This window comes from Phaethon aethereus, assembly GCF_964289735.1.
Source record: "Phaethon aethereus genome assembly, chromosome: 3".
Lineage (NCBI taxonomy): Eukaryota > Metazoa > Chordata > Aves > Phaethontiformes > Phaethontidae > Phaethon > Phaethon aethereus.
The window spans coordinates 25080595-25107883 of NC_138576.1; the positions used below are offsets into that span (position 1 = coordinate 25080595).

Genomic DNA, 27289 nt, shown 5'->3' on the forward strand with positions numbered 1-27289 from the left:
TATATCGCTTCAAGTTTAATTACATCAAATAGCAATTAGGTATTACCTAGTAATTTCCTTTAGTATTTAAAAATTAAAATGCCATATGCCCACAAAGAGAGTAAATCAGAAAGCTATGATTTGAAAGTATGCAGCATCTGGTTTAAAACATTTTTATATCAATGCTATCAACTTTGTGGAGAGACCAATTGCAGTGCTAAGCATCTGGAATCAAGTGATTTTTATGTTGCTCATTTAGAACATCATGCTGTTATCTGGTCAGTATAAAGATATACACTGATGAAACTGGAACTGTATAACAGTCAGGTGCCACTGAACCAAAAAGGATCACTGACTCTTCAATTAAGTGATGTACCTGAACTCCTACTTCATTTACAGTGTTGCCTTACAAGCAGTGGTATTAAAGAATGCTACCATGGGGAACTCTTCAAGCACAGCTGTACAGCAAGCATAGTGTAAGACATGGATGATTAAAGAACCATGGCAGTGGGAGCAAATAATCTATCAGTAACACTTGTAACAAATAATAAGTCTTATACATGACACCAAGACACTGCTGACAACCAAATTATTACCAGGAAGGAAAATAGCTGTAGAGGAAACAAGGTGACTGATTTACTTGCCTATCCTGCCAGTTTGATCCCTCAAAACACTACATAATATTTATGCAACCACAGCACAAAAATGCTTTAGTACATAATTTCTTCAAAAGTAACCTTTGCCTAAGATTTCAGTTAACATTCATTATACAAGAAAGTTCAGAATGCAATAATTGCTGTGATAGATAACTACAGATAAAGAAATCACTCATACAGTATTATATTTACCAAAGAACTCAAGATAACTCAGTGAAACCAAAATTATTTAAACCCAAACTAATTGAGAGATTTGCTTTAGAATTATGAGAAAACTCGTTTAGAAACAGAATACATGATAAAATTTGGGAGGATGCACTATATAGTTGTCCTGGTTTCAGCCAGGGTAGAGTTAATTTTCTTCATAGAAGCTAGCGTGAGGCTATGATTTGGGATGAGAAAATGTTGACAAGGTGCTGATGTTTTGAGTTGTTGCTAAGTAGTCAAGGACAGTCCAGCTTCTCGTGCTGGCCTGCAGCGAGCAGGCTGGGGGTGCACGGGAAGCTGGGAGGGGACACAGACAAGACAGCTGACCCAGGCTGGCCAAAGGGATATTCCCTACCATATAACGTCATGCTCAGTATATAAAGCTGGGACAAAGAAGAAGGAAGGGGTGGAGGGATGTTCGGAGTGATGGCGTCTGTCTTCCCAAGAAACCATTACACGTGATGGAGCCCTGCTTCCCTGGAGATGGCTGAACACCTGCCTGCCCATGGGGAGTGGTGAATGGATTCCTTGCTTTGCTTTGCTTGCGTGCGCGGCTTTTGCTTTACCCATTAAACTGTCTTTATCTCAGACCATGGGTTTCCTCACTTTTACTCTTCCGATTCTCTCCCCCGTCTCACCGTGGGGGAATGAGTGAGCGGCTGCGTGGGGCTTAGTCGCCATCTGGGGCTAAACCACGACAGTCCTTTTTGGCGCCCAACGTGGGGCTCGAACCCACGACCCTGAGATTAAGAGTCTCATGATCTACTGACTGAGGGCTTAAAGCATAGGGAAAATTAAAATGAATGCTAAGACCAATATGGCAGTGTGGCGCTGAAGGTGACTAGGTGTGGAGTATGTGGAATATGTCTATGTCTTGAAATCTTTTGTGAATGAGATTGAAATGATTGTAAAGACAATGATGAATGTAAATGTCAACAGCAAATATCAAATGCTGATCTAAAACACAATAAGGAAAAAAAAATAGTTCTGCACAAACAGGAGGGTATTAAGAAAATGTGTCTAAGAAAGAAAGAAAGTGATGTTTGGAAGTTCGTGACAACTTAAGAAGAAGGAAGAAAAAGAAGTCAGTCAAATCAGAGTAGGAAGAGATGAAACTGTGATAGCATAGGATAAAACTGAAGAAAGAAAGGATTATATAAATAACACTGGAAGGAAAAAAAGAAGAGAGCATTAAATGATCTGCAGATGCTTAAGTAAGTTTTCAGGGATCTTCCTGACAAGTTTTCCTGTAGAAAAAATGTAACAATTTAGTGAATGTAACAGTTTGTGAAAGGCTGTTTAGAAAGATCCACCTTTAGAAGATTTTCAGAGAGAATGATGAACATTTGAATTCTTGGGGAGCTAATTCATGTTTCAGAAGAGTTTTAAATTGAGAAATGGGAAGAGGGAGTTTATACAAAACTGATGCAATTCCTAAATCTGATTTTCAGGACAGGAAAAAGTAGAGCAACTAAAAAGATATGTAAAGAGATAAAGGTACATTGAAAGATAGCTCTGTGGTTGAACAGACAGAAAGCAAGAACAAAATCTGTCTCAGGATTCTGAAAGAAAATTGACTTTCTATTGATGTTGAGATATAATCCCATTTGGAGATGAAGTGAGATCCTTAAGAAATAAGAGATTTTGGTACAAGTGATTCCAAAAAGCGTAGCAACAAAATACAGAGACCAAATCTAGTAATGCAAGGTATAAAATAAAAGTATAATACAATTAAAAAAAAGTTGTAATCATAAGTAAAATATAGAAGCTTAAAAGCATACTGTTATCAAGAAAAACACATAGAGATATGGGAGTGGAGGGAGCATTGCATAGTAATGATGCAGTAAACTAAATAAAGTTAGCATGAAAAGATATACATATTGGTCAAAAATAATACACTGGAGAACAGTTATGAAAGTTGTTCTATGGGAGCAAAGATGGGAATTTTATTTAGATTTACTTGATCCTGGGTTCCCTGTCTTCTTCCAGGTCAGATTGGAATATACTTCTTGTTTCATTGGTTGGTTGGTTTTGTTGTTGTTGTTGTTTGGTTTTGTTTTTTAAAATACTGTATGGTTGAGTTTTAACATCCCACATAGAGATTAGAGGACAAATCATCATACTAAGAGAAGGGAATATGTAGCTGTATGGATTTATTCACCTGATAGACTTGGAACCAACAAGTATTTTAGAATTGATTCAAATACTTACTTGGTGGTGAATACAAGCACAAGAAAATATGACAGAAAATGACCTTACAGTAATAACTTCATTTAAATTATATGGGGAGATAGGCAATGGTAGGACTAATTATGGCTCTTCTTTACAAAAGGGCAAGCTTAGAGGAAAAGGAAGCTAGCCAATTAAACTGAAGAGCTTGAGGACTTGAATGTATAAAAAGCCTGGAAAAGTCTTGAAATCAAAATTGGAAAGAGCTGTTTTGACCTGTCATATATATAAGAGAAAACGTAAAGATGTAATTTCGGAATCAAGTGGGAAAAATAACACTTCTACTAAGCAGAAACGCTGCTCGCTGAGGTTTTTCTGACACTTAGCTATATAGCTATATGTGACCAATATGTTTGACCAATAGCTATACTGGTGCTCTGTTATTTTATGCATCTCACCTAGTACTTCTCTATTTAACATTTATGTCGGTTGTAATGAAGCACAGTTTTATAGAATTGAAGATGTGATATTTAAAGAAAAGGTCTACCTCAAGGCTGTGGCAGATGGGGTAACGTAGCATGGCAACAATGACTCAAGAGAACGCAGATAAAACAATCCACCAATGTGGGGTGAAAATTAGCTTCATAAGATGAGATGCTGAAATAATTTCTGATGAAAACAGATAAGGTAAAAAAAAAACCTTAATTTGTTTTTTGATGGCATTTGCTTAGCTTGTGAAGTGTTTGGATAATACCATTGCCTGTGACTGATAGCATATCAGACGCAGTGACCCAGGATATGATCAGAACCAAAGCAACAGTCTTTCATCAAAGGCTGCTCTATAGAAAGAAGTGTTTCCCAGCAGTTTCCTAGCTATTGCTATCCAGCCATCTGTTTCAGAGAAGTTATACTTGGATATCCACAGTAAATTGTTACTTGCAATTTTAAGTGTTTACACCATTACCATATGATAAAGTACTGAAAGACAGAATATTAGATTTTTTTTCTTGAAACACCAGACCAAAATCTTTCATTGTCACAATCCATATTACCTATGCAAGTAGGCAAAGGTTTGTCCCAAACTCTACGATCTCCACTTAAGCAGGTCATAATACTACTACCATGCATTGTATAGCCAGGATTACAGCTGTATAAAATAACAGTGTCTATAAAATGTCCTTCATCTCGGATCTTGTAGCCATAATTTGGTATGCCAGGATCTTCACACTTCACTAGGTCAAAACCTGCAAACAGAAATGGGAAAGGAAAAGAAGAAAAAAAGACACAAAGGTATAAAATATCAACCAAAAGATATTGTCAATTAATCTGATCTTGATGCAAATTATACTCTCAAAATTCAATTAGATTAGATGTATCCATAGTAACCAAAGATAAATTATATATAATTTGGGTAAATCAGAAACTGAAACAAAAACTAATTATTCATTTGATCTTTGATTACGGCATTAGTTTGTTGAAGAAAGTGTATTATCTACACTATCCCAAAAGAGAGTAGTGAGCTATTTATTACTTTGTACCACTTGTTTTTATTCAGAGAAAAGGAAGCAGTATTGAGCCTGTATTTGGCACTAAGTGGGAGCTTCACCTCCTCATCTAATCTCAATAACAAAGCCATCAGACCACAGTGGGAATTTAGGAAGAAAATGCAAAGGTTATTTCATCCATCCTAGTGTCAAGATAGTATGGTTTCAGTTTCTTCTCTGCTGAAAATGAAGAAATATTCCTACACTCATTTTCAATTAGCATTCCCTTTTTTGGTCTACTAGCATGCTGAATGGGATAGCTAGCTTCTTCTGTGCACCTTGGAATGAGCAGTTCTACTCTGAACAGCTACAATTCTTTCCATATTTTATCCTCTCGTCTCTGCATTTTCTCCATATAGCATTGCTAAAATGTAAAGATAAAGTTTCAATCTCTCCTTTTGCCTTGAGGTCCAGTTCTTAGAGCAATATAAAGAGTGGTCCCAAATTAATCTTTCTCAACTCCAGTCAGATTTGTTTATTTTTCATTAATTACTGTCATGTCGCCAGCCGAAGGAAGTAATTCTGACTCTATAAATGGTTTCTATTTTGCTGTCCTTATTTTACTGAACAGCTTCATTATGTGGTTCTGAATCAGGCTGCTAGTCTTCCCTTCAGTTTGCTGTTTTCAGCTTATTCACTACATGTAGCTATTCACTAATTAGGAGAGAATCAGACATCTTTATGGTAAATAACATCTCCATAGACAACCTTTTATTATTTTACAAATACAGAAACTAGAGTTGGTATCACATTTTTCTTGTTGCCTTTCTCCTGATGCTGAAAAGATCAACCTCAGCTGAAAAAAGACAAGTAATCTAATACCCTTGTTCTTCCTCTTGTACAGATGCTAAAGCGTGTCTACCAAACAAGTCCTCTGAAAACACAAAATGCCTTTGTTCTCTTTGTTTGTAAATGGGACACAAAGGTTGGGATTTACCCATCGTAACTCAGGATTCTGTAAGTTAGAGAGCTAAATTTGAATTAGTTATCTTAGGCTACTGTCATAGTCAGTAGAGAAATATGAATCTCAAGAAAACAAACCAACTCATATATCGATAGCTGTCTAAGATCAGTCAGTTCAATCAGCTTCTGGAAATACTTATTTTCTGCCTTTACTGTAAACTAAGTCTAGGTTCTCTCTTTATACAATAGGCTATAGTAGCTCAGAATTTTAAGTACCTAGAGTTAGGTAAAAGGAATCCTTCTCAAAAAAGAATCCTATTCCATCACATGGACACTGCATCTCTATCTGTGCTAATATCTTAAGAAATGTCAGGACCCAAGACCAATGAGTATGCTCTGACCACAGCCATGTACTGTTAAACTCAATTACCCTTCAAAACAACATGGCTGTCTACAAGCCACTTCCTGGGATTTTAGCTCACACTGTTTATGACAAACACCTGAGATTGTTTGGGAGAGTGCTAGACAACCCAAGCTAGAAGCATGCTAGCATTTATCCTAACATTTCAGCAGTCTAGACAATCACCTTCCCACACTCATGCCCTAACAATGTTTAGTTTACTAACAAACAGAGGTGTAACCTATGTGTCAGGAGTATGTATAGCCAAACACAGTACAAATGGATTATAGAGATTTATCATTGTTCCCTCACTAAAAGATTGTTTCTGTGTGAATATTTGCACATCCCTGCAATTTCATGTTGTAAACAAAAATCAAACATGCTCAGTTTCCAGACAAAAGGGGTAGCATTCATTTTAACTAGCTCTCAGCATTGGTTATATAAACAGCCATATCTAAATCTGTTGTCTGCCTTTTAGAGTTAATAGTAACTTATGGGGTGTGATTATTCTCGTCCTAAAGTAGGTATCTAAAATAGATTGGATTAACTGTGCAACTCTAAAAAGGTTTATTTCTCTTCATTCATTATAAAAGGAGCCAAGATGATTGGGTCATTCAGATGAGCTGAACTTCACAAGAAATAGCCGTTTTTCTTTATTTTAATCTCCTTATTAAACATATGAAGAGATTTATTAAAAACCTTAAAAATGTAAGTTGATATATAATGTAATGATATTTTAATGCTGATTTGACAGCATGAGCCAGTGTAACACCATTTCTCTGCCACCTGCTTTTAGATATTCTCCCATTCTTTAGTAGGCGCAAAATTTGGTTATCATTGTCAGTGGCATGCGATTCACAGATGAAACTTCCCTGATTAAAGAATCTATTTGTGTGTGGTGAAATAAACTTTTGAAAGACTGATATACAAATAGAAAGCTACACAAGAGATTGATCCTCCACTATCTTCTATCACATAAAGAACAAAAGGTTGTCATGGAGAGGCAGTATCTTTTAGAAGACCAACAGATAAATTTTGGCAAAATGAAACAAACTTTTGAACCAATAAGTCCTTCTGGTCTGCTGTATAGCCATCTTCACTGCAGAAGACGTTACGATACGGATAAATTTATTGTTCTGACTTGCTATCATTTCATGTATTCCACTTAGCATTGTTTTGCACAAGTGTGTAAATATACATGATGCAGTGTCAGAGAATCTTATTTCTTCTCTCCTGCAGTGCTGCTTCTGTAGGATGATGTGTCTATAAAAAGGCACTAGATCCCCTCACTCTTAAGAATAAGGGCTTCCTGAATGGTGCAAAACCAACTCTAGTGGATTTAGCTTTTTACAATCTATTTGTGCAGATACACTATTCCATTTTCTCCTCATCTGCAGTAATGATCCTTGAGGACTCCTGAAACCTCACTGATGTGAAGAGTTGAAGAGATCCTGCCACAAGCTTTAGAAGTTTGGCAGAAGCCTACCATAGCCTGCCTGCACTTTCTCTATTCCTGCTTTGAAATAGGAATGAGTAACACAAAAAAGCTTTCTGTTTTTCCTTTAGCTTACTAATAGCTCACATCATTCTTGTAAGTCACTTATACCTTCAAGTATCCATAAACATAGAGGTTTTCCACCTCCTTTGCTTTGTAGAATGCTGCAAGCTCTCCAAAGTGAGCTACAGTACTATAAAGGTCTCTCTCTATTGAAAATGAGCTTGCTTTTCTTGATAACATATGCAGACTCTGTGGCAGAAGTCCATGAAGCCCCACAGATCACAGGTAGAAATTCATTTTACTACCACATTAAAATACTATTATTGAATTAAATATGATATGATACAAAGATATGAAATTGAAATTGATCAATAGATGAAATTACCTCAATATTACTTATTAACATAAAAACTTAATGGGGCTCTTATAGGAAGGCATTGTTTTAAAAACAATTTTTCTGAAGACAGAAATTTAATCCAAAATGTAGATTTGAGATTTGGCATTTAGGAAGAGCCAACAACAAGCAAAAAAAGAATTGTTGGGCTTTTTTGATTTTAATCCTAAAACATCCAACCTGCATTATTTTGACTAACATAGTTTTGAAATTACTTCTGTTATATTGCTACATATGTAATATGTATACATCATAGTATCCACATGTTAAAAATTATTGATTTTCTTTAAAAAAGTTTGTGTAGGTATGTGTATAAAGAAAGAAAATACTAACAATAAGTAAGTAAATAAATAAATAAATAAAGTAGGTAGGTTTGCCTAGAACTTCTGCATTTAAACAAAATTCAATTAATGTTGCAATAACAGGAAAATAAATTAGTTAATTACTTACTGGCTCTTACTCTCCTACACCAATAATTATGTTGTCCATTTACTCTTTTAACATAAATATCAAAAATGTAGATGACGTGTCTCTAAATCTAGCATACTTCTACAGTTCTGCTTGAGCCATCATTCTCCAGAGTGGAAAGACTTTTTAACCTGTCAATAGCACTACTCCGAGGTGAATTGCATGCTTCTTCAAGAGGCTCATACTCTACAAATGCTCACCGAACTGTATTACTGTATCTATAAATGACAAAATAGCTCTGTAAGTTACAAGTAGGAAAAAATGGCTTTGGTAAAGACTCTGTGTCGCAGTATGAAGTAGTACATGTAAGAATTTAGAATCATAGAATTATAGAATCAGAGAATCATAGAATAGTTTGGGTTCAAGGGACCTTTAAAAGTCATCTAGTCCAACCCCCCTGTACTGAGCAGAGACATCTTCAATTAGATCAGGTTGCTCAGAGCTCCATCCAACCTGACCTTGAAGGATTCCAGGGATGAGGCACCTCCCATCCCTCTGGGCAACCTGTGCCAGTGTTTCATCACACTCATTGTCAAAAATTTCTTCCTTAGATCTAGTCTAAATCTAGCCTCTTTTAGTTTAAAACCGTTATGCATTGTCTTATCGCTACAGGCCCTACTACAGACTCTGTCCCTTTATCTTTCTTGTAAGCCCCCTCTGAGTACTGGCAGGCTGCAATAAAGTCTCCCCAGAGCCTTCTCTTCTCCAGGCGGAACAGTCACAGCTCTCTCAGCCTGTCCTCACAGGAGAGGTGTTCCATTCCTCTGACATTTTTTTGGCCCTCCTCTGGACCTGCTCCAACAGGTCCATGTCTTTCCTGTGCTGAGGGCTCCAGAGCTGGATGCAGTGCTCCAGGTGGGGTCTCACCAGAGTGGAGTAGAGGGGCAGAATCACCTCCCTCAACCTGCTGGCCACGCTTCTTTGGATGCAGCCCATGATACAGTTGGCCTTCTGGGCTGTGAGCACACATTGCTGGCTCATGTCCAGCTTTTCATTCACCAGTATCCCCAAGTCCGTCTTCAGCAGGGCTGCTCTCAATCCCTGCATCCCCCAGCCTGGATTGATTCCCGGGGTTGCCCCAGCACAGGTGCAGGACTTCAACAAGGCATTTGGCCTTGTTGAAGCTCATGAGGTTCACATGGCTCCATGCCTCGAGCTTCTTCAGGTCCCTCTGGATGACATCCTGTCCCTCAGGCATTTCAACCGCACCACTCAGCTTGGTGTTGTCTGCAAACCTGCTGAGGGAGCACTCCATCCCACTGTCTATGTCACTGATGAAGGTATTATACAGTACTGGTCCCAACATGGACACCTGAGGGACACCACTTGTCACCAATACCCATCCGGACATCGAGCTGTTGACCACTACCCTCTGGATGCAACCACCCAACCAATTCCTCATCCACCCAACAGTCCACCCATCAAATCCATCTCTCCAACTTAGAGAGAAGGGTGTGGGGGACCGCGTCAAAGGCACAAGTCCAGACAGATGACATCAGTAGCTCTTTCCTTGTCCACTGATCTAGTCATTCCATCATAGAAGACCACTAGGTTGGTCAGGCAGGACTCGCCCTTGGTGAAGCCATGCTGGCTGTCTCAAATCCTGTCCTCCATGTGCCTTAGCATAGCTTCTGGGAGGATCTGCTCCATGATCTTCCCAGGCTCAGAGGTGAGGATGATGGGTTGGTAGTTCCCAGGGTCCTCCTTGCTACCTTTTTAAAAAATGGGTGCAATGTTTCCCTTTTTCTAGTCTCCAGGGCCTTCACCTGACTGCCATGACTTTTCAAATATCATGGAGAGTGGCTTATCAAATAGATTAGCCAGTTCCCTCAGGACTCTGGGATGCACCTCATCAGGCCCCATAGACTTGTGCATGTTCAGGTTCCTCAGGTGGTCTCGAACCTGACCTTCTCTTACAGTGGGAAGGACTTTGCTTCTCCAGTCCCTGTCTTGCAGTCCATCCCCTCGAAATGAGTGGGAGGAGAGACTGCCAGTGAAGACTGACGCAAAGAAGTCATTGAGTACCTCAGCCTTCTCCTCATCTGTTGTTACCAGTTTGCCAGTCTTGCTCATCACAGGGAATATGCTTTCTGTGACCTTCCTTTTCTGCCTGACATATCTGTCATATCTGCCCTTCTTAGTATTCTTTGCATCCCTTGCCAGGTTCAGCTCTAGCTGCGCCTTGGCACTCCTGACTCCATCCCTATACAACCAGGCAGCATCCCAGTACTCTTCCCAGGATACCTGTCCCTGCTTCCACTAACTGTATTTTCTTCTTGTCCTTTAGTTTGCCCAGCAGGTCTCCACTCAGCCATGCTGGCCTCTTGCCTTCCTTTTCTGATTTCTTACAGCTGGGGATCAAGAGCTCTTGCACTCTATGGAAAGCATCCTTAAAGATCTGCCAGTTCTGTTCTGCTCCCTTGTCCCTGACAGCAGTTTCCCAGGGGTTCCTGTTGACAAACCCCTTGAAGAGCTGGAATTTGCTTTCCTGAAATTCAGGGTCCTGACTTTACTTGTCTCGTGCTCAATAACCCTCAGGTCTGCGAATTCCACCAGTGCAAGATCACTGCAGCCCAGGCTTCCTCCAATTTTGACATCAGCAATTACCTCACTTCTGTTGATGACCAACAGGTCCAGTATTGCATCCCCTCTGGAATGGCTGTCTATCACCTGGCATAGGAAGTTATCCTCCATGCGCTCCAGGAGTCTCTTGGATTGCCTACGGCTCCCCATGCTACTTTTCAGCAGATGTCAGGGTGGTTGAAGTCCCACAGCAGGACAAGAGCCTGCAACCATGATGCCTCCTGTAACTGGAGTTAGAAGGCTCCATCAATAGGCTCCCCTTGATCGGGTGGCCTGTGGTAGACACCAACCATAAGGTTCCATCTGTTGCCTTGGTCTCTGATTCTCACCCATAAGCTTTCGACCTCCTCGTGGCTGTTCTTCAGAGACAGGTCTTTACACTCTATCTGTTTTTTGATGTAGAGGGTAATACTTCTGCCCTTCCTTTCTCACCTGTCCCTTCTGAACAGTGTGTAGCCATCGACAGCCGCACTCCAGTCATGGGATTCTTCCCACGAAGTTTCAGTAATGGCAAGTAGGTTGTAAATTTCTCAACACGTGCATGTGTCAGAGGACATGAAGTCTCATGCAGAAATATATTCCTTTTTTAAATTTTATTTTTGGGACTCTGTGGGAGCATTTATATCAACAGAGAAGTTAAGATTTTTCTGTCATTCTATTTAAACTCAAATCTAATGAAATATTTATTTGGGGTAAAATGTTAGATAAGCCAATTGTAGACAACGTTAACCACTCACTGCCCTGGGTATCAGAATTCAATTCCCTATTTCATACAAAAAAAAAAAAACAAACATGTAAATAAATATTTGTAACTGGAAGGGAAAATATAAAACCTAAATTTAAATATCCTTGAGATACCAAACACTTAATTTGCTGTTTTGTTTAGAGTATTCAGATATTTTTTATCAAAAGACCACACTGCATAATTAATACTGATTTTCATTTCTTCTAATTATTGTTAATTCAGGAATAGTCCAGTGGTAGTCTCAATTTTTAGGGTTGTTTTCACAATATTATGCCTAGAAAAACAATTAGGCACAAATATTCAGTATGACAAAATAAAGAGTATTATCGCTTTTTGTATGTGAAAAATAGAATATTCCCTGTAAGGACATCCAACAAACTAATTGCTGGTTTTTATACCAGATTTTTAAAATGCCACTTTGAACACTCTAGAAAAAAAATGAGTACATAATTTGTGGCCATATGTTCACTACAAGCAAGTAGTGAAGCTTGCTTCACCACAAGCAACACTATCTCTGTTTTTCAGTAGGCCTATTAAAAATTGGGCTATTTAACACAAGAAGGTGCTGCTAATAGTTTGCAAAAATAGCAGGATCTTGCCCTGTTTGTTCTCAAGTAAGCTGCCATTCCAGCTCTTCTTATGCAATTTTTTCCCCTTCTCATCATACACAAAAAATACATTTTCTATTTCCTTTTTCCCAGATGTTCTTGCACATCTGGCATAATTTGTCACAAAGGACCATATTATTGTGAAATCTCATTGTTGAAATGTTGCAACAGAACTTTGATATTAAAGTAGATGCTGTGAACATTCACAGTAGGGAAACATGATCAAGAGCTCCAATCACAGTACTCAGGTTTACCTGACATTGAAACAATCCAGCAGAGAAATTCTGCCAATGTTCTTATTGCTGAGACAGATATTGTACTGGCAAATTCCTGCCAATTATCTTATTCCTGAGTTTCGTTATAGGATTATGAGAACAACGAATGGATAAAATCCAGTTAAATTAAAACCAAAACAGCCAGAATACTTCTTGATGGTTGGCTATCACCTCCTGATATTACTTATCCAATGTGATTTGTTCTGTCATATTTGATACAAATAATCAGGAATGTAGAAATATCAGTTGTCAGAGTAAAAATTATTGACATGTCTGTAATGTATGTATGTAGAATGTTAATTACAACTCTTCCAACTCAGTTTAATTATGATGGCTTCTGTGGTTCTGTCTACATTAGTAAGTAGTGCAGTACAGTAGAAGCAAATCTGGGCAGTGAAACAATGAAGCTGAGGACATGATGTCCACACTATCTGCACTAAAGTGTTTTTACTTTGGACTAGCTTTGTGTCCATTAGTGGCTGCAGTATGCTAAGTCCATTCCTGGAGCACACCTTTCAGTTCAGCTTCAAGTTTGTACCCTCCAAAAACTGTCTCCAATATGAAGGTAGAAGTGAGTGTTTGTGTTCTCAAGGGAAATTCTCAGGGATTCTTTATAGTACAGTGCACTTTTAACAGAAGCTGATGAAGTTCTGAGATACCTGCAAATGTTCTCTTCACATATTTTGAAAGGAAGAATACAGTTTACTCTCTCTCTGTGTCCATTTACACTGCATGTAAACCTACAGTGGCTATGTGAAAAATAAGTAATCTAAAATAAGTTATTTCCCATTCCTATTTCTGGAAGAAGTCCTAAGCTATTTTGAAATAACCATTCTCCTAAACCCAGACACACAAAAAAGTAAGCACCTAAAGTAGGTGTTACCAACCTTTAGGCTTTTGGTCCCTACTTGGAAACTCTAACCTCGAGTTCAACACTAAGACCTCTAGAAAGAGTATGAGGAAAAAAAAAAGGTTCCTGGTCTAGAAAATGGACAAAAGCAAAAAAGAGACTTTGAATTGTGAGCTATGGTACTCATCCAAATTTTACTTCCTACACAAAGGAATGCTGAGGCATGTTACATCATGTCTGTCTTAGGAGAACATATAAGCACACTGTTATTAGGGACCAGAAAATAGTTCCCCTATCCAAGAAACTGGGCTGCAGGGCTTTTCTGCTTTTATTCCTTCCTTTTCTTCCTTCTGGTTTAGTAAACCTTTCATTCTTTGGCACAAAGTATACTATGGAAATTAAAACTTTACCCATGGAGATGGAACAGAAGAGTTTTAAAATAGAGGAAATAATCGAGCTGACAGTAAAATAGATATAACAACATGACCCTTAATACTGTGGTCCCATGTTGCAAATTTGTTCAACAGTTTTTGACAGGTTAACTTTATTTACAAGCTTTATGTTGGATTAATTATTGTTTGCCAATGTCATTCTGACTTTATGCCAAACCATACATTAAACTGCCATAAAAGCACAAAATGCTTGTAGATGTCCTTCTGTACGCTCTAGTTAATTTTACAGGAATTCAATCATGTGTTTGTGCCAGATTCAGACCAGATTTGAACTGCTGGCTGTTCTGATACTGCACAGATTAATTTTTAATGGTCATGGAACCTTGGCCTCAGATATGAGATACAGATACGGATACAGAACACTGTGTCCATCAACTGAAGGAATACTGTAGCCACCAAGCTGTAAAAAAAGAATCTGGAAGGAATTTCTTCTTGTAAATGCAAAGTGTTGTACCTTCTGTGGAGTCTGGCAGTTTGTAGTATGAACTCTAAATAGAAAGCCTACCAGACAAAACTGTAAAGACATTTTAAAAGAAAGGCCAGCTGGGCTATTTGCGGAACTTTAAATATCTAATCTAAAGAACAGGTCCTGAATACATAATATATGGCATAGAGGTATAGGTCAACGCTATCAATGATCTCAGATGAGTACATTTATACTAATATAATTTCCTATTAATATTACTGTTTGTTACAGATGGGGAAATACTATTAAAACAGCAATACCACTAATCCCCATAAAAACTTCACAAGACAAGCCATGAGGGGTTAATTATTCTGAATGTAAAAAAGGTTTTGCAGCTCATATATTAAGCACTAAAGGATTAAAAGCACACCTCATGGGACTCCAAGCAGTGTTTTACAATATCTGATAATTATATTACATAATATACTGTAAGTATAGACTGGGTGGGCTCTGCTCAGCAAAACAGTAATGTCGTCTTTTCATTTCTAATTGCCATGGAAGACAGGGCTCATAAATTATGTATAACCTATCTTCAGTTTCTTAAAGTGATGTTGTAAAATATTTTGGGATGACTGAAAAAAGAAGGGCAAACACATAGAGAACATACATGGAAATATTGGTGTTTTAATACTAAAAAGTAAGTTAATGTGAAAACATGGGAAATATCAAGAACTTTGTTAGTGTTATCTAAATCTCGAGTAATTTAAGCTCATAAACATAATCTACATGTTTTGCACAGAATATTTTTTTAACTACGAAAGAGTAATTAAAAGTATGGTACTTGAGTTAATGTTCAGAGTCTATAATTGATTTCTAAATGCATGTAAATGTTAACAAATACTCATTCTGCAGTTGTTGCATCTTAAATATCCATAACATAATCTATTTAATTAAATCAATGAAATTCAAAATGAGAGTTCCTGGCATTTTCATTCTGTCTTGGAACCATTTATGTGCTATTGAAACCTACAGTTGTAGAGGGAAAAAAAAGTCTATATTATGCACTGGGAAACGTGCCAATTACAAAATCTCTACCTAATTAGAATGACAGAGAAGTCTATAGAAAGAAAAGCGTTTGAATAATGTGGCTATAGTGAGGTATCAGAAATTTGCATGAACTTTCAAAGAGCCTGGGACAAAATTAGTTCCAGACCTCTTTCTCTTGCATCTGTAATGTTTTTGTAAGACAGATTGAAATACTTTTATGTCTTGGTGATTGAATATTTTACATTCTAACACAAATCGTCTGAAAGAGACGAAAGGAGCCACGTTATTCAAATAAACTGCTATATTTTACATGCTTATACAGCAGAATGAGTTCACAATAAGTAATGATACTTGCTGCTTTGTGTCCTTTGGAAATTGAGAGGTACAGTTTCAATGTCTCAAAAGCTTTGCAATCTATTGGCAATTTATGTTTAACTACACTGATGAGACAGTTATTCAATGGATAATACTTTCTAACAGTTTCAGCACTTTTTCTCAACATAAGCAGCATGTAAGAAAATTCATGTAAACATGTAAAAGGTAGTGATGTTAATAAATGTCAGTAGCAGGTCTTTTGAGCATAAAATGAAAAAGAACTTTTTTCTGTAATTTTAATCTGTAATAAGTATATTACAAAAATTTTAAGGCCTTTCCCCATCAATTTCAAACAAGACTCATTGTGTCCATATGTCCTATGAAAAATGTATGTTTGCCCCTTTTCAGCTATGACAACCACAAATAGAAAAAAAAAAATTATAAATTGATGAAGCAAGTGAAATACATGTAAATAGGCATTAGAAGACAGTTTTTGGATGTGATGATTTTATAAAAAGAAAATACGTTTAATAAATAACAATACTTGCAAGAGATAGGTATGCAAATAAATGTGCCTGCATCAAGATGATTACTGTGCAAATATAGAAAGCATACAAGTAAGCTTTCCAATCAGCAAGCAAATCAATTATTACTTATAATTTATACTGAATATAAGAGAAGCAGGGAGATTCCATGTGAGTTTAAGAACTCTGACTTCATGTCTCTATAAAGAGGTATCTTCAGGAGCACTCCATGTCTAAGGCCCCTTTATAATCAGTGGGGAAAAGACTGATACAGTCAGTACTTAGAGATATTCTGTTGGGTACTTGTCAGAAGAGCACTGGCCTTATCTTTTGGGGATGGGAGGAAGCAAAAGGAAAAGAAATACCATGAGCACATACTTTTTTTTCTTTGTTATTTAGTGCAAGGTTCTTTGGCTTAACACATATGAAATGCTTTAGTGATTACAAATGTATTAATTTCCTCAGAGTCTTTTCTAGAATACTTGCTCTTAGAGGAATCAAGTCACTGTGAACATAAAGGATGGATTGAAACATGGAAAAACATTTGTATAAGCTTATAAAAAACAGTATAGCACAGACAGGACTGAAAGTTAAAGACTCCCATCTGCAGCTGTGGTCATTCTTTCACACACTAACAGGGGAATAACATACACACAGCACCTGTTATTTTGGCTAGTGGTATTGATGCCCAACACTCCTGAAAATCAAGTTCCAAATACACTGTGGTGAGCAACACAGAGAATGAGAAGCCCATAAAACTTGTCTACATTTTATCATTCTGTCGTAAGCAACTTTCCCCACCTAGAAAGTTTATGGAAGCAGAAAGAATAGAAATAAATAGGTTTATAGCATTCATCTTCGTTAACTATTGTTCTTCCGAATAGTCTGCTCTCTACATGCATCCCTAATTCTGCTCATATATAATATACACATAGTTTTGGCAGGGTGATTTTAATACCATGCATAATTTTTTGAAGGAATAATCTTAATTTTATTCTTAAATAACTTTCTTACAGTTTTAAATAATTAGAAACATAGCTTTGATGACTTGAAAATCTATTCCCTATTTATTGCTAATCTACAGTTATAAAAAATTACTAGATGCTAGGGCAACAAGCTTAATCTATTGAAATGTAAACAATTCCCTCATGTAATAGAGGGGAGAAAATAATCAAATTCCTGCGTCTGGACTGTTAAAATCCTTACAAATTAATTCTGCACTGTTTTTTTTTTACCGAAAACCGATGTTTTCATAATCTCTATTTAATTTCAAAATTTTAACAATCATTGAATCAAAGAATCATAGAATAGTTTATGTTGAAAGGGAGTTTTTAAGGTCATCTAGTCCAACTCCCCTGCAGTGACCAGGGACATCTTCAACCAGACCAGGTTGCTCAGAGCCCCATCCAACCTGACCTGGAATGTTTCCAGGGATGGGGCATCTACCACCTCTCTGGGCAACCTGTGCCAGTGTTTCACCACCCTCATTGTGAAATATTTCTTCCTTCTATCTAGTCTAAATACGCCGTCTTTTATTTTAAAACCGTTACTCCTTGTCCTATTGCAACAGGCCCTGCTAAAAAGTCTGTCCCTTTATCTTTCTTTAAAGCCCCCTTTAAGTACTGAAAGGCTGCAATAATACCTTGATACGACAAATAGTTATGTAATGTAATTTACATGAGTTATTTTAGAAGAAGTCATTTCAACAGTTTTCAGAAGGGAAAAAAAAATCAGTCAGATGAAAGCTAAAATCAAACTTTGATTGCAGGGGCATGCACAAATGACTTGAAATGTCTAACATTAAAAAAACCCAGAACCCTATATAAGGATTTACTTTTGTATAACAGCATGTGAAGTATGGAACAGGATAATATCTTTGCATTTTTGTTGCTTAGTTTGTATAATTAGATTGTTATATTTTATACTTTCATAAGTTTAACACTTAGCAAATCAACAATAAGGCACCTAAAAGGTCTTACATTTGAATTGCAGCAAGAAGGACCTTGCAAGAAAGATTAGTCTATCACCCTCGGCTTCTAAGTGCAGATCATCTACCTGACTTAAGGAACTGCTTATCAATAAGACAATTAGTTGGGTAACAATGGCAGTGATTGCCCTCGTCTAATAGTCGTTTGCTGCAGCTTCTCTTTCCCAAAACAGAGAAAGATGAATCAATAATCCTAAACTGGAAATAATAATTTTTCATCCAACATGAGGCCAAAGTAGGCACAAAGGCCAGAGGAAAAGAACAAGATATTGGCAGTTCTGTTTAAGCTTCTTAAGCTTTCAGACAGGAATTTTTGCTCACGGAAAAATTCTGGTAACTACAGCAATGGGAAGAAATTGTCAGTAACACTGCTTTCTACTCATGTAAAACTTTGAAAAGAGGAAATTATTACTAAGGTAAGTACGTTGAAGGGCATTCAACACTACAAACCAAAAGGAGTCTTTCTGTGAAAAGAAGAGGAAATGTGCAAAGTTTTCGAACAAATCCCACCTGAAATTCCATAAAACCAACTGCACATATATATAATGGTAAACTCTACTTATAATGGCTTCATAGAAATAGATATTTTTAAAAACATGAGAGAAAAATTGCAGATTGAGGAGGCAAAGAAGGTAAAGAGTTCTGTCCTTCAAGCCACTGCATTGACAAATTCATGGAAACTCTGTGTTCCTGCTAAGGTCTCAGAAATAATGCTTTAAATATGATCATCTCTTCAATATTGAAGTAACATAATCTTTAGGACAGCACTTCTGAGACTATTAATTTAGCTGAAATCTGCTTGCAAATTTCAGTCATATACTGTAGCTAAGATGCATACATCAGCAGATGAGAAGCAAACACACTTTAGAAGACTACCTGAATTAGCATCACTGAAATATCTTGCTTTCATATTCTAAAGATATAATTTCAATACAAATGGAAAACAACACATGCATGTGGACGTCTTTGATGATCTCTGATAGCTGCCTCTTTCTCACCTTCAAAGCATAACTGCATTTTAAACTTTATAGCAGATTTTAAAAAGCAGCTCTATGCTTGATAGAAGATGTGAATTACAACAGAAAAACCTAAAGGCTTTAGATCAGATGAGAATCTCTGACCCATACGCAGAAAAGCCAGGAGTCCTTTAACAGATAATAATTGGCAATTATCAGAACCAAATCAAAATAACCTTTAACAAATTACCTTTTTCACATGTTCTAATACCTCATATCAAATCTTATTTTTCCTTAATTGAAAGTAGTTAACATATTTCTTCTTTCTAATCCCATGCACAGAGGGATAATTCAGTGATTTAAGGATGATAAACTATGTAATTTTTGGAAACTGAATAAAACGTTTTTCTTTTTAAATGTTCAGAGAGATTTTTTAAAAAACTGTTGTTCATCTTGTGTATGTATATTTACAATACACATATTTTAATTCAATCAGAAGCCTGGCTTTAACTCCAAGTGTTTTGGGAGAACACATTTTAATAGTCATGGACTATTCATCCTTTAATCTTGTTTTTAAAAAAGATTGTAACATGATGCCTTATTTTGTTTCTCTGACAAAAAGTTTCAAAACTTTAAGGTATGGCTCTCAAAGTACAGACTACACTATACTGACTATGATGATATGCAATGATGCTTAATGTAATCTAAATTCTCTGACTATCTTCTGTTTGCAAAAGAAATGTTCATGTTTTCTGCCCATTTACTAATAAGATAAGCTTTTTTCATTTAATCTTGGGGCACTGGGAAGTTTGCAGGAAAAAACATGACATGCAAACAAGACACTCTATGACATGTAAATGGAGAAACAGGTAACCATTCACTCTTTTCAGTTTTAAACAATAATTCCTTACATCCCAATTTTATCCAAACTATTTTTAGACTGTACAGTTTATACTACTTATTCTGTGAGGTAGATGCATAGAGAAGAAGTATTTAATGAATTACGTTATGAAACTGAAGTTCCTTTTTATTCTGAACAGAAGAAACAAAACAAAAGAAAAAACACTGATGTTCTGAAATTCACCACAATGGAAAATCCTAATAAAGACTTCTGTACTGAAAATCTTGAATGCCTTATTCAGGATTTTCTTTTTCCTATGCCTTAAGAACTGAATGCAAATTCATCCTATTCTTGTGAAACCTTTTGATATTCACAAAATAAGATTTCTTTAAAAACTTCCCTTACCATATTGCCCTAAACAGATATAACAATTCAGTGCATGGGAGAAGCATAGCTTTGAGAATGTGGCCACATTAAGTACTGAATATATTGGAAGCAGAAGGCAACTTCCTTTTCTGGGGGGAGGGAGGAAAGAGACTATAATGTGACCATGTTATTAAACAGGGTATCATAAATTTTGTACATGAGTGAACTGAATTAAAATTTCTAACTAGCCTTTCTTTTGGCATTTATTAAACTTTCAGTTCTCAATTTTGCAACTTTGACTTTCTTTAACAGTAGTTTTTTCTAGGCATTCAATACAGCTTATATTAATTTGGGGTTAGTCACATCATTATACTGCTCTTAAAATGACCTGTGAATATATATATGCATAAGTTAAGACATACTCATTTAATGTTTATTTTCATTTAATTTTATCTTACATTTCTACTACAGCGTGTGAAGGTTGCCTGTGGAACAGATCTTATACACGAATTAGTTGCTGAAAGGAAACTACAAGAGCTTCTTTTCATTACCGGATTGTTCTGCTCAACTGACACTATACAGCTTGAGGCAAAGACACTGTATTTCTGAATTCAAGTCTGTTTGTGTGCTAGGATAAATGACTGAGTTTGCAGTTTCAGAACATTGTTTTCACTGACATTCTTTTAACATTTTCAATTACTGTAGAATAGGAAATAAACTAAATTAAATTTCAGTTCAGGATTCTCTTAAATTAATTTCCAGGTTTAAACCACTTATATAAATTTAGATTATGCTAATTCAGATTAACATTCCATGCACTAACTTTCACTATCCCTTGAAAGATGTAGGGACAGAGAATATTTACAACACAGAATTTAAAATGAAATTTAGAACTAAGTCTTCAGCAATAACAGCATAATATGGATGCCAAACCATCATGTGTGAGAAAATTTAAACTAGATTTGAAGGGGGAAAGGGATGAAACCAGGCTCACTAGAGATGAGCCTAGGGGTGGCATGCCGGAGTTGGAGGTGAAATCGATAGCCCAGCTCAAGTGCATCTATACCAATGCACACAGCATGGGCACCAAACAGGAGGAGCTGGAAGCCATTGTGCAGCGGGACAGCTATGACTTAGTGCCATTACAGAAACATGGTGGGATGACTCACATGACTGGAGTGCTGCAATGGCTGGCTATATAGCCAATGGATGGCTATAAGCTCTTCAAAAGGGATAGGCATGGAATGGGGAGCCGGTGGGGTGGCTCTGTATGTTAAGGAGTGTTTTGATTGTATAGAAATCAATGATTGTCATGACCAAGTCGAGTGCTTATGGGTAAAGGCTGAGGAGGAAGGTCAACAAGGCAGATATCCTGCTGGGAGTCTGTTATAGACCACCTAACCAGGATGAAGAGGCAGATGAAACATTCTATAAGCGACTGGCAAAAGTCTCACAATCACTATCCTTTGCTCATGTAGGGGACTTCAATTTACCAGACATCTGCTGGAAGTATAACACGGCAGAGAGGAAACAGTCTAGGAGGTTCCTGGAGTGTGCGGAAGACAACTTCCTGACACAGCTGGTAAGTGAGCCTACCAGGGGAGATGCCTTGCTTGACCTGTTGTATACGAAAAGAGAAGGACTAGGAGATGTGGTGGTCGGAGGCCGTCTTGGGCTTAGCGACTATGACATGATAGAATTCTCAATTCTGAGTGAAGTAAGGAGGGGGGTCAGCAAAACTGCTACCATGGACTTCAAGAGGGTAGACTTCAGACTGTTCAGGTCACTGGTTGAAAGAGTCCCTTGAGAGACCACCCTGAAGGGCAAAGGGGTCCAGGAAGGCTGGAAAGTCTTCAAGAAGGAAATCTTAAAGACGCAGGAGCTGGCAGTTCCCATGTGCTGTAAGAAGAGCTGGCGGGGAAGGCGACCAGCCTGGCTGAACAGGGAGCTTTTGCTGGGACTCAGGGAAAAAAGAAGAGTTTATCACCTCTGAAAGAAGAGGAAGGCAACTCAAGAAGAGTACAAGGATCTCGTTAGGTCAAGCAGAGACGAAATTAGAAAGGCAAAAGCCCAGCTAGAGCTCAGTCTGGTTACGGTTGTAAAAGATAACAAAAAATGCTTCTACAAATTAACAGCAAAAAGAGAGCCAAAGAGAATCTCCATCCCTTACTGGATAGGGGGGGTGGGGGGGGTGGGGGTTGTCTCCAAGGGTGAGGACAAGGCTGAGGTACTTAATGCCTTCTTTGCCTCAGTCTTTAATAACCAGTCCAGGTATCCGCAAGGTATTCAGCCCCGTGAGCAGGAAGAGACTGATGGAGAGCAGAATAAACTACTCATAATCCAGGAGGAAGCAGTTAAGGACCTTCTAAGCCACCTGCACACCCACAAATCTATGGGCCCTGATGGGATCCACCCGAGAGTACTGAGAGAGCTAGCAGAGGAGCCTGCCAAGCCACTCTCCGTCATTTATCAACAGTCCTGCTTAAGAGGGGAGGTCCCAGAAAACTGGAGGCTTCCCAGTGTGACGTCCATCTACAAGAAAGGCTGGAAAGAGGATCCCGGGAACTACAGATCTGTCAGACCTGACCTCAGTATCTGGGAAGATTATGGAGCGGTTCATCTTGAGGACGCTCACAGGGCATGTGCAGGACAACCAGGTGATCAGGCCCAGCCAGCATGGGTTCATGAAAGGCAGGTCCTGCTTGACCAACCTGATCTCTTTCTATGACCAGGTGACCAGCCTAGCGGATGAGGGAAAGGCTGTGGATATTGTCTACCTGGACTTTAATAAAGCCTTTGACAAGCATTCTCCTGGAGAAACTGGTGGCTCATGGCTTACACAGGTTTACACTTCACTGAGTAAAGAACTGGCTGGATGGCTGAGCTCAGAGAGTGGTGGTGAATGGTGTTAAATCCAATTGGTGGCCAGTCACAAGCGGTGTTCCCCAGGTCTTGGTTCTGGGACTAGTCTTGTTCAATATCTTTATTGATGATCTGGATGAGGGGATTGAGTGCTCCCTCAGTAACTTTGCAGATGACACCAAGTTGAGAGGGAGTGTTGATCTGCTGGAGGGTAGGAAGGCTCTGCAGAGGGATCTGGACAGGCTGGATCGATGGGCAGAGGTCAACTGTATGAGGTTTAATAAGGCCAAGTGCAGGGTCCTGCACTTGGGTCAAAACAACCCCATGCAACGCTACAGGCTTGGGGAGGAGTGGCTGGAAAGAGCTGCCCAGTGGAAAAGGACCTGGGGATGCTGGTTGACAGCCAGCTGAACATGAGCCAGCAGTGTGCCCAGGTGGCCAAGAAGGCCAACAGCATCCTGACCTGTATTAGAAATAGTGTGGCCAGCAGGAGGAGGGAAGTGATAGTGCCCCTGTAATCGGCACTGGTGAGGCCACACCTCAAATCCTGTGTTCAGTGTTGGGCCCCTCACTACAAGAAGGACATTGAGGTGCTGGAGCATGTCCAAAGAAGGGCAGCAAAGCTGCTGAGAGGTCTGGAGCACAAGTCTTCTGAGGAGCGGCTGAGGGAACTGGGGTTGTTCAGTCTGGAGAAGAGGAGGCTGAGGGGAGACCTTATCGCTCTCTACAACTACCTGAAAGGGGGTTGTGGTGAGGTGGGTGTTGGTCTCTTCTCCCAAGTAACTAGTGATAGGACGAGAGGAAAAGGCCTCAAGTTACGCCAGAGGAGGTTTAGATTAGATATTAGGAAAAACTTCTTCACCAAGAGGGTGGTCAAGCATTGGAACAGGCTGCCCAGGGAGGTGGTGGAGTCACCATCTCTGGAAGTGTTGAAAAAATGTGTAGATGTGGCACTTCAGGACATGGTTTAGTGGGCTTTGTGGTGTTGGGTTGATGGTTGGTCTTTATGATCTTAAAGGTCTTTTCCAACCTTAATGATTCTGTGATTCTGTGAAAAGCATTTCAAATTTCTTTTCTTAATCTGAAAAGTATAGCTTGAGGCAAATCAAAAGAATATTGTAAAACTGCTATCTATGCATGCTAAATATAGAGTATTATAAGTGCAAATAAAAATATCAAACCTACAATAAAAAAAAATATATCCACGAACAATCCTAAATCTGTTGTATTTTAGGAAAACTACATAGAATTTGATGCAAGTTGTATGGAGTTGAGCACAGCTCAAGGGCCTGAATCTTGCCCACTCTTCTGGCAGAAATGATAGCCATGCAGAATTCTGCTTTCAGTAAAAGAAATGGTCATAGATTCAAAATTGGTGGAAGTTAACATTAAGTTAAGATCTAAGTCTACATACCATTCACTCTCAAAAAGAAAATTCCTTAGTGAGACTTTTTCCAGACGTCATTTCCATTTTAGCAGAGAAGTGCAGGAAAATATCTAATTTCACATCATAGGGAAATGGAGGATACAAATAAAAGACAAGTGTTGAGGAACTAACATGGAACTAGAGCAGCAAATCAGAAACAGGTGAGCGAAAGGCCTTCGAAAAGTCAAAATCTAGCTACAGTATACCACAAATCTCTGAATGGTTTTCAGACTTTATAAAGTCTGTAACTGGTTCTGTGTGTTTCTGAAGCACACAGAAGTCTGTTGTGAGGCAGAACATAAGGCTGAGTGGTTCAGTGCAACCAGGCACATTCCTACAGATAATATCTGTCAGTATTCCTGGAGCAGATGGACACTTCCACTAACTCATTACAATGGACTCCAAAGCTTACTCTGCAGATAAGTGAAGCTTTCTTTTATTATATCCTGCATAAGACTGAGGAACCATGAAATTGCCATAGAGAGATAGATAAGCTGCTCCTAAAAGAGCAGTTGTCTGGATAAGGACAGAGAGCAACCTCACGCTATCTCAGACAGGCAACCTCCAGCACAAGGAACTTGGTTAAAAGCCATCAGTTCTGAGGACAATTCCAAAGAGCAGTTTTTCATGCTGGTAAAGTTCCTTACACACCACAACTTTGGGATACTTTCTGAGGACATGGGTGGATAGTATCATGAATATAGACATCCATTTTCAGGCATCATTAAAAGAAATGAGTTTTGAGAGTTCTAGCCAGTACTGTGAGGGATTCTTTAGTTCTCAACTGTGTGAGAACTTTTACTGAGGAAACAAGGATGGACAAATATTTGAACAGGAAGCACAGACACTATCTTCTTTGTTGCAGCCTTTGTTTTGAGATATGAAGATGGTTTTAACTCTTTTACCTTCTTTCTATGAATTTTGAACATGTACATAAAATGGCAATTGTTTAAAAGACAACCAATGACACAGGTGTTGGCAAACAAAAATTGTGACAGTAATTTTTGCATTGACATCTACATGAACCAAATAAGGCACAAGTAAAATTACTGTACATGTTACAATAACTTAAGAGTGATCACTGTGGAAGTACAGTATAGTGCTGAATAGTCTGTGATCTGTACAACTCCATACAAATTAGAGAGTAGTCAGCCTTATGCAGTATTGAGAGCATCACAAAACAATTGTGTATGAGATGTATGATAAAGTGTGAAAGGACTGTTTTTGTTTTTCCAATAGCTAAGAAACGTGAGACTATGTTCAAAGAATGAGGATTAAATGTTAGCAAGGAAGTATTTGTGACACAAGTGACAATAAGTTCGGTTCTCCACATGATGAGTGAAAATGGCCACTGTTAAAATTTCTCTTGTGTCAGGACTGTGATAGGGGAGTGGTTAGACACTGCAGGGAGACTGCCTGTTTGTTATTCAGAGGCTGTATTGCACTGCTCCTTATTTAAAGTTGCAGTCTGTTACTTTTACCAGACAACTGTGTTTTGCTTTTACTGCCTGTCACTCTGTGGCATCAGTAAGATTTCATTTTAATTTGAATGTCAATTTAACGTGAAATACTACTGACATGACAGCACAAAGCACTGGTATCTTTATACCAGAATGGCCAGATCTTCTAACTGAGCAGTGAACAGGGAAGGTAAGTCAGCTGTGGAAACATCTAGGGCTACATCTTCTCTTCCTCACAAAAACTAGAGGTGTCTCAGGGAGAAAAGTTCTAACTGGCCAAGGGAAAAAAAAAAATCCCCGAAATCATAAAAATTTTCTAAACCAGGAAAAAAAAGGTCAACATGAGTCATTTGTAGCTACAACATGTATAAACTTATATTTTTACATGCACATCTCTACTGATGTCCTCTACTCTTAGGAAATTAAAACCATCTTAAAAGTCCTTTTTTGTTCCTTGGATTTTACAACATTTCCCATGAAAGTGGCCAGCACGGCTTCACAAAGGTCTAGTCCTGCCTGACAACCCTCGTGGTCTTCTGTGATGGAGTGACTACATCAATGGACAAGGGAAGAGCTATGGATGTTGTCTATGTGGACTTGTGTAAGGCCTCTGACATGCTCCCCCACAATATCCTTCTCTCTAAATTGGAGAGAGATGGATTTGATGGGTGGACTGTTGGGTGGATGACGAATTGTTTGGATGGTTGCATCCAGAGGGTAGTGGTCAATCACCTGATAGCCACATGGAGATGGCGATGACTGGTGTCCCTCAGGGGTCTGTGCTGGGACCAGTAATCATTAATATCTTCACCAATCACCTACACAGTGGGATTGAGCACAGCCTCAGCAGTTTTGCAGACAACTCCAAGCTGAGTGGTACAGTTAACATGCCTGAGTGTTGGGATGCCATCCAGAGCGACCTGAACGAGCTCAAGGAATGGGCCCGTGTGAACATCATGAGGTTCAACAAGGCCCCAACTGCAGGCTCCCACACTTGGTTCAGGGCAACCCTGGGTATCAGTCCAGGCTGGGGGATGAAGGGATTGAGAGCAGCCCTGCTGAGAATGACTTGGGACTACTGGTGGATGATCCTTTCCAATAAAAAATTCTCTCTACCCATTGTGCTAAATCCATTTCCTTGAAACCATCTCACAATTACAGATCAAAGCATAAAATCATTATAATTTCCAGCTTCCATTCAGTATTGTTCTTACCCTGAAGCAGTTTCCTGTATAGCAGATTTCATTAGAACCTGAATCCTTTATAGATTTCCTTTTAATATCTGCTTATATTTTGATTTCTATGATATAGACAAACCACTCAGATTCTGAGTTTATAGAACTCTGTTTTATTATGTCAGTAATGAGA

General features: G+C 38.4%; 1 protein-coding gene across 1 annotated transcript in view; it reads right to left on the bottom strand.

Moving 5' to 3' along the window:
- CSMD1 (CUB and Sushi multiple domains 1) overlaps positions 1 to 27289 on the bottom strand; it is a gene marked incomplete at both ends in the record, with an annotated part of 1255958 nt that overhangs the window by 226144 nt on the left and 1002525 nt on the right. Inside the window, one exon of the mRNA XM_081998094.1 lies at positions 4064 to 4255. Coding sequence (XP_081854220.1) covers positions 4064 to 4255 — 192 coding nt within the window. The remainder of the gene's footprint in view (positions 1 to 4063; positions 4256 to 27289) is intronic.